The following is an 8,750-nucleotide window of genomic DNA, read 5'->3' as shown; positions in this document are numbered from 1 at the left end:
TTCTGACTGGGGAATACATCTACGACCAGAAGTTACTTTTTTGTAGCAGGTTAGGAGACTGAGGTTAAGGTTAGCTAAATTACTCTCCTAAACTGCTAAGAAAGTAACTACCAGTCGTAGCTGTACTCTATCTAGTCACAATACCTGCATAACATATTCTACTGTCCTTATGTACATAATGTTTACAAAATTGCATGACTCAAAGTCAACAGTTCAGAAGTTATAGCCCTAAAGTGTGCTATTGCGCCATCAACTGGTCTGGAAATGCCATCTTTGTTTACAATAATTGTAGTGTTCCTGCACCTTCAACGTTAGGACCCCTAATTAAAATATGAAATCATTAATTGTATAAACTGCAATGTGATGTGATTAAGCTGACAAAAGAGAGGAGTTTGATCGCTATCTTGTGGTTGTAAAAGGAAGTTACAGGAAAAAACATGAGAAAGGGGATTCATCCTAAACTACTTGGCCATATGAACTGGCAATTTGGCTCAACAGTAATTGGTTAATCAACATCTGAGACTAGATCTGACTGGTTGGTCAGCTGTTGAGTGTCACTCTTACTGGGTGTTGGGGTTGTCCTTGGTGTGCTCCTAGTTTGGCCACTGGGCTTTCAATGCCTCCTCAGGGTTGATCTGATTGAATAAAACATCCCTTTGTTAGTATTGGTACAGGACTGATTAGTCATATCACATGGTATGATCCTGCTGGACACAAAAGGACCGAGACCCACATAAACACACACTGGGGTCAACACTGCCCTCCTGTGTAGTCTGGATGTGCTGAGTGCCCAACGCAGGGTCTCGTCTACAGAACGTTCTATTGGAAGGTTATTCAGGGTAACCTGTCTCAGAACGCCTACTCTGTCTATGATGAACAGACCCCTGGAGAAGAGGAGTAGAGGAGGCACAGGTCATATGTGTATGTTTTTGTGTGGGAATTGGTTGAGTGTGTGTATCCTGTCTTGAGTGTGTGTCCCAGGCCTTCCATGTAGACTCCGTAGTCCTTGGCGATCTGGTGAGTGATGTCAGAGAGAAGAGAGATTCTTATTGTTCCCAGCCCACCCTACTTCCTGAGTTTGATTATGTTGACATCAACCAATCAAATTATATTTGTATTAAGGGTCAGGAGTTAGAAATTGTAGCAGGCCAGGTTTGTGAACTGGGAGTCTGTAGAGCATGTGACCACCTTGGCCCCGATGGCACTAAACTCTTCCACACACTCACTGAATGCTATCCCCTCAGTGGGACAGACAAACGTACTGCAGGGCACACACTTTTACTGAACGGTATAGGGATAGGGAATTCTCGAAGGACCATCACACAACTTTCATTTAAAAACAATCTGTGTCTCTGACTCCATCTCTAAGAGATGAGCTGAAACCAGATAGATTTAAGTACTCACAAGTCCAGGAATAGTCAGACAGATTGAACTGTTTAAACCGTTCATCAACCACTGCTGTACCCACCCTGTCTGGAGTAATTATGGTTATGTGCCTAGGTCAAGGGCACCTCGACATATTTTTCACCGAGTCAGCTCAGGGACGTGTACCAGCGACCTTTCGGTTACTGGCCCAACACTCTTAACTGCTAGGCTACCTGCTTCCTTACATACTCTATGTAGGCATATGTAGTCTAATGTATACTGTGCACAGGTGAGACCGAGATCAGGTGAATGGCAGGTCGGACTCACTTGCCTTTCTCAGGTGAAGGGAACGACTGGGGACAGATGGGCAATGGTCCTTCTAGCTGCCCGACGATTTAGCAGAGTTACAGAAGTAGAACATCTGTGAATAAACCATTTTCTTCTGATGACAGAGAAAGTTCCTGGGTAGCTACCGAGACTGACAGCAGCTGGACATTATACATTTGTCAAATACCGTCAGAGCAGTGAAAACGTTAGAACATTTAAGGATACAGCCAGGCAATAACTGAAAATAGATTTCAAGCACTTTTAGAATAGGCCTAGATATTGAACGATGAGAATGCGGGGGTACTTCTGTACAGGAATGCACCTGTAGTTTATAATCTTTATTATCATCACGTAATTTAATTTTGTATTGGCCAACCCCGGGATAGTTGTAGTTGGCCACCCGACCAGCTGATCTGTGTTGTCGACGTTAATCTGTTAATTAGGTCTGCTGTTCTGTACTGGTAGAGCAGGGTGTCCAGTAGCATGCAAAATATGTTGACCCTCATCTCGAACGTGTTCCGACTGGGCAACGCCAGCAAGAATGTGGTACGTAGTCTACTGACAACCTTCGTGCCGCTGTCCATGATGCTGAAAGTTAGCGAGGTGATTTCGCACTGAGATAGCAAGCTAGCTAGCCAGCCAGACTTGCCGGGTGAGAGGTTGGTAGTAGCTCCAGTCCCAGCTAGCAGTGCTGACCTTGTAGGCCTGGTAACATGGTCAGTCAGTACGAACTCAACAACCAAATCCAAATCGATTTACTGTCTACTGCGGGTATTGTTTATATGAGTTGTTACATACATTGACAGCCTGTCCATGCATGCTCTATTCTGCCAGATTAATTTTTCAACAAAGATGTGTAGGGTGTAATGGGATACTAACGAGTATTGCATACTCTTCTATTTATTTCCAATAGGTTCACACTTATAAATAACAGGGTAAAAGGCAATAAGAACATAAGCGCGGGTAAAAGTGCACAACAAGGGATTTCCGCATCCTAGTTAGACGCTTCATTTTACCTGCGGCGTCGACAAGTTTGCCGCACGGTGGCGCTGTAAGGATGGTGTGTAGGCTAGTGATGGTTGGGGCTATTCTCTTGGCTGTCTGCCTCTGGTCTATAGATTTTCCTCTGTAATGTTCTCTGTGAACTTCAGCCCCCTCAGCTGCATTCTCTCACCATAAACTCATCAGCACACCTTTCATGGTCAAAAAGATATTAGGCCCTAGGGGCTATATGAGTTTTTGCACAAGTTCCCATAGTGTTTTAAAGATTAATTACAGACACCACTCATTTTCTCCTCTCTTTCCCAATGACTACTTTTCCCCTCACTCTGTCACCCCCACCCCCTCCCCCTTCTCTCCCTGGCTTTCTTGTAGGGAGCCCAAACAGTGTCAGAGGTAAGGAGCTCATAGCTCTGCTGTACAGCCTGTCCTGTAGGCCTGATTTAGCCTGTCAGACCATGAACACAAAACCGCTCATATAGAAAACAGCCCGTGTGTGTACTGATAGAGGCCCTGACTGGTGCACTGTGGTAGATAGTGATAGTTCTGACTACAGATTAGTCTGCTTTGTCCCAACCCTCTGCTCCTCCCTATTAGGGCAGCTGTCAGACACCTCTGGCCGTGCTTTGGTCTGATTGGATGGTTCCTCTGTTCCCCAGCTGCTAATTGGTCTGTCCCAATATGTCAATATAACCTCACCGCCTGCCCCAGCAACACCCCGACAACCACCAATACCACTAGTTAGTATCTGACTGGCTGGCTGGCTCTAACAGAGAAACCTGAACCTCAAACAGCCATGTTCCTCCTTTCACACTGTGGGTGGATTTAGCCTGGGGAGGAGGGTGGCTGGCTATTAGACTTGTATTTCCTGTGTGTGTATCGCTCTCTCATGTCATTCTCTCTCTCTGCAGGGGGCCAGGATGGTGGCTTCCACACGCTCCTTCGCTGACTTCACCCCACAGGCCAGCTTTGACGTCAAGGTGAGTCCACATACACTTTTAGCACGCCCTGCTGGACGAGCCCCCTGACGAGATATGACAAGGGAACTTCCTTCTTAAAACTGTTATCTGATTGGTTGGTTGAGATGTCTTTCTCCTTCCCTTCCCTGTTGTTTCCAATAGAAGTGTGAGCTGCACCGTCTGGAGGAGGGCCCCTCTGAGACAGCGGTGTTGACCAGAGAACAGGGCCTCCAGTACTACAGAACCATGCAGACCATGAGACGCATGGAGCTGAAGGCTGACCAGCTGTACAAGCAGAAGATCATCAGAGGCTTCTGCCACCTCTACGACGGACAGGTCACCACACACACACACACACACATTAGATTAGCATATAAACGCACACTCTCAGGGACACAAGAACATACCCCCTCACTCCTAGCTGCTGTTGGTGGTGTGTTACAGGAGGCGTGTGCGATGGGCATCGAGGCGGGCATCAACCCAACAGACCACCTGATCACGGCGTACCGCGCCCATGGCTACACCTTCACAAGGGGCGTGTCTGTAAGAGAGATCTTGGCTGAACTCACAGGTGGGATACACCTAGACATTAATCTGAGGTCAGATCTCTATTTCCCCCTAATGGTTACAGTCAGGGTTTAAGGAAGATGAACTGATCTTAGATCTCTACAACTTCTACCTGAAATAGATCTCTAATCTCTTTATTATTTTTCTATCGCTCTCTGACCTCTCTCTCTCCCCCTCTGACCTCTCTCTCTCTCTCCCTCTGACCTCTCTCTATCTCCACCCCTCTCTCTCTCTGACCTCTCGCTATCTCTCCCTCTCTCAGGTCGTAGAGGGGGTGTGGCCAAGGGTAAAGGTGGTTCTATGCACATGTACGCTAAACACTTTTATGGAGGGAACGGGATCGTGGGGGCTCAGGTAACTATCTGAACAGGTCACTTATACACACACACACACACACACCCACACCCATGCATTCTCTCTGTGTGTTTGTGTGTGTCTACAGGTTCCATTAGGGGCAGGTGTGGCACTGGCCTGTCAGTACCAAGGCAACAACCAGGTGTGCGTGGCGCTGTACGGAGACGGAGCAGCCAACCAGGTGAGGTCTATCTAACGGTTACAATGAAGTTATTAAATCATCATCATCGTCTCTTATCTTGTCCAATCAGGGCCAGATCTTTGAGTCGTTCAACATGGCGGCTCTGTGGAAGCTGCCGTGTATCTTCATCTGTGAGAACAACAAGTTTGGCATGGGGACGTCTGTAGAGAGATCTTCCGCGAGCACTGACTACTTCAAGAGAGGAGACTATATACCTGGAATCAAGGTAGGACACACAAACACACAGTGAGTGAGTGTATCTTTGCTATATTAATCCCTCTGTCCCTGTGGTGTAGGTGGATGGCATGGACGTTCTGTGTGTGAGGGAGGCCATCAAGTTTGCTGCAGACTACTGCAGAGCTGGGAAGGTGAGCTATAATGGCTTGTAGAGCTGGAAAAGATTAGTTCTGATTGGGGCAGAGAAAGTTATAACTGATTTAAGAGCTTGAAGAGTGTTAAGAATCACTTTGTCTCAGACAGTGAAATCTCAGAAGGCTGATCAGCATGTAGTATCACACCAGTGTCTCTTGCTTGACAGAGGGAGGCTCAGCCCAGTGACCAGTAGAATAAAGGCAGTCTGTGGAAGAGACTATAGGACAGAGCTGTAACTGTTCCCAGTTTAATTAACCACTTATGGTGCTCCTGGTGTGCTACAGGGCCAAAGAGCATAGATATAGAGACATCAGGTCATCTTTGGAGACAGGTTATTGACTTGGCGGCGCAACTGTAGCTAGAAAAATAGTGTAGACGCAACTGCTTACTAACTGTAAACAATTTTAGCTGGATAGCTAATCATCAGCTAACTGTGGGACAAAACAATACAGTTATTTACCATTAATTAGCCACCTCAAATGTCGATGCAGTTTCCAAAACTGCAAGGGACAGACCATATATCAGTTCTATGTCTTTGCTGCAAGGTGTCACCAGTAATGTTAACTTTTTGATGTTTTATGAAGTCTCCACTTTCCAAGCGTGTAGAATTCACTGATCAGGCCATTCAGCTGTGTCATAGGAGCGTTGGTTAGCATTTTGAGTCTCCTGGCTTTGAAACCTCTCTGCCAGGGTCCTATTGTGATGGAGCTGGAGACCTACCGTTACCATGGACACAGCATGAGTGACCCCGGGGTTAGGTGAGATGTGATCTCTGACCCCTGACCCTGTGACCGTCACCTGACCCCCGGTTTCTCTCCACCTCCTCACTCCTCACCACACCTCTCCTTTCTCTCTCTCTTGCCCTCTACCTTGTTTAGCCACTCTACTTCACTCTCCAATGTAGCCTGTCCTGTAGGCTCACCCAGTGTTGTTCAGTGTTGGTTTGGGACGTGCCTAATAACACTCTACCATCGCTTCCATTCCAGCGTGAGCTAGCTCTCTCTTGCTCTATTGCTCTCTCTCTGTGTGTGTGTGTGTGTTTGTGTTTCTCTGTCTCTCTCTCTCTCGTCAACGAAGGGCTGGAGCCGAACCCTGCTAATAAGGTCTAACTCCTCTTCTTCCTGTGTGTGATGTAATGTCCTGTAGCTACCGTTCACGTGAGGAAATCCAGGAAGTGCGCAGTAAGAGTGACCCCATAACCATGCTGAAGGAGCGTATGCTGTCCAACAACATGGCTTCTGTGGAGGAGATCAAGGTACTCACACCTTCACCGACAAACAAATATACAGACAGACACACAAACATACAGACACAGTTGGTCCAATTCTTTCTTTCCTTCTTCCTTCCTTCATTACCTACTTCTTTCCTCCCTACCATTAGGAGATAGATGTAGAGATCAGGAAAGTGATCGAGGATGCGGCCCAGTTTGCGATCTCTGACCCTGAGCCGCCATTGGACGAGCTCTGCAACCACATCTTCGCCAACAATCCACCCATGGAGGTCCGTGGGACCAACCCCTGGGTCAAACTGAAGTCTGTCAGTTAGACACACACACACATGGACCAAACTACTGTACAGTCTATCAGCTGCACATCCCTTTCAACCCTCTGCAACCAACCCCTGGGTGAAAGTCTACTCCTCCTGTCCTCCGTCTCCCTTCTCTTATTCCCTCATGAATTCTCTAAATGCACTATATGAAAGAAGGTCATGACCCTGTAGGTCGGAGTTCAGTCTGTAGCAGCAATCCAAACCAGTCTGACACTGACGTCACTGGTATTTATTGACACTGTATTGAGTATATTATGTAGTTTTATATTTATGTATTCTCTTGACACTGAGGGACCACCTGTCTGTAGATTGGAGGTGTATGGCTTAGGGCAGGCTTTTGTTCCAGCCTAGCACTAACACACCTGACTCAATCAGTCATCAAGACATTGATTAGCTGGATCTGGTGTGTTCACGCTGGTACTTACTAAGCTTGCACACCCTCTAACTCTCCAGTACCAGGGTTGGCTACCCCTGGATAAGGGAGTGTGTGTGGGGATGGTTCTAGGTTAAACCAAGTTCATCTCCCTGTAAGGTTTGACTGTTTGTATGTATTACCTCTGACCCAGATGTTATTGTAGCACCGTAGCACTTTGACTAGATAGATAAACTAATGAGATATCATACTGCAAGTCATTATTGTCATAGAAAAAGGGACCATCAATGGTGGTCTATTTCTTGCTCTTCCTCTCCTTCTTTAACTTCCTCCCGGGCATCAATCTATCCTTCTTTCCGTGAGCAGCGGATACTGATCCAAGCACTAACTGAAAAACTGAACGATTGTTGTACAGTTTGTTGTGATTTGACGGAAGCAATAAAATTGGCAGAGACTGTGATATGTTAGTTGTTTGTGTCTGATAACACTGCAGAGTTCTGTGTGCAGACAGCTAATAATGTGCCAAACCTCATGATTAGCTTCTCAGATGGAGCCATCTTTTAAAAAAAAATGTTTTTATCTTATTATGAACACAACAAATACAAAAAACCCAGAAATATACAAACAAGAGTACATAAACCGAACAGACAGTATTACATATCAAGATTAATTTTCTATTTGTTAAATACTTTTATGGTGCGTAATTGCTTTTTTGTTTTTACATTTACTGATCATTTCAAAATAATATTTCAATTCTATCTTAAATAATGTGAAGAGGGGTTTGTTCTGCGCCCACTTCCTTTTATGGACAAAGAATCTTCCATGAAAGATAAGCAAATTAACAATGAATGTTAAATCAGGGTCCATATCATTTGGTTCAAAATAAAACATAACAGAGTCTTTCAAATTTAACATTAATAGTTTTTTCCTTTAAAATAAAATATTCTAACTCACACAAATCCTCTGACATAAGAGCAGTCCCAAAATAAATGGTCAAGAGTCTCTGGGTCACAATTACAAAATACACTTATTATCAATAGCTATTTTAAATCTGTATAATAAAGGTCTTTACAGGGTAGATTCTATGAATGAGTTGGTATGATACTTCTTTCACCTTATTAGAATATTTACCAGATAACAACGAAACTTTGTTCCAGTTCACTTGTCTTAGGGCTACATTCCAGTTCATTTTAGCAGAGGGAATAGTAACGTATTGACATAGTGTCCTTATACATGTTATTACGTTTAAAATGTTCTAGTTGTATTGAGGCTACAAAAAGCTAGAGCTGCCAGTCTGCAAGGAGCTGCCAGTCTGCAAGGAGCCGCCAGAGCTGCCAGTCTGCAAGAAGTCGCCAGAGCCGCCAGTCTGCAAGTGCCAGTCTGCAAGGAGCCGCCAGTCTGCAAGGAGCCGCCAGAGCCGCCAGTCTGCAAGAAGTCGCCAGAGCCGCCAGTCTGCAAGAAGTCGCCAGAGCCGCCAGTCTGCAAGAAGTCGCCAGTCTGCAAGAAGTCGCCAGTCTGCAAGAAGCCGCCAGTCAGCATGGAGCAGCCGGAGCCGCCAGTCAGCATGGAGCAGCCGGAGCCGCCAGTCAGCATGGAGCAGCCGGAGCCGCCAGTCAGCATGGAGCAGCCGGAGCCGCCAGTCAGCATGGAGCAGCCGGAGCCGCCAGTCAGCATGGAGCAGCCGGAGCCGCCAGTCAGCATGGAG

The 8,750-nt window shown here is 46.0% G+C and overlaps 1 protein-coding gene across 3 annotated transcripts; it reads left to right on the top strand.

Annotated features, from left to right (window-relative positions):
• Positions 1-2,092: 2,092 nt before the first annotated feature.
• LOC135522791 (pyruvate dehydrogenase E1 component subunit alpha, mitochondrial-like) lies at positions 2,093-7,505 on the top strand. Of its 3 annotated transcripts, XM_064949391.1 has the most exons (13): positions 2,093-2,238; positions 3,067-3,087; positions 3,351-3,431; positions 3,603-3,671; positions 3,813-3,986; positions 4,095-4,221; positions 4,480-4,571; positions 4,660-4,752; positions 4,823-4,978; positions 5,049-5,120; positions 5,815-5,882; positions 6,271-6,379; positions 6,505-7,505. In XM_064949391.1, exons 1-13 carry the CDS (start codon positions 2,176-2,178, stop codon positions 6,667-6,669), a joined length of 1,290 nt encoding a protein of 429 aa, XP_064805463.1. In that variant the 5' UTR covers positions 2,093-2,175; the 3' UTR covers positions 6,670-7,505. The 3 variants fall into 3 exon arrangements, with proteins under 3 accessions (XP_064805463.1, XP_064805461.1, XP_064805462.1); XM_064949389.1 differs by lacking the exon at positions 3,351-3,431 and having other exon boundaries at positions 2,095-2,238; XM_064949390.1 differs by lacking the exons at positions 3,067-3,087; positions 3,351-3,431 and having other exon boundaries at positions 2,096-2,238.
• Positions 7,506-8,750: the final 1,245 nt, after the last annotated feature.

Source organism: Oncorhynchus masou, chromosome 30 (assembly GCF_036934945.1).
Source record: "Oncorhynchus masou masou isolate Uvic2021 chromosome 30, UVic_Omas_1.1, whole genome shotgun sequence".
Taxonomy (NCBI): Eukaryota; Metazoa; Chordata; class Actinopteri; order Salmoniformes; family Salmonidae; genus Oncorhynchus; species Oncorhynchus masou.
The sequence above is the reverse complement of the archived record's forward strand: the minus strand, read 5'-3'. Positions and strand labels throughout refer to the sequence as shown.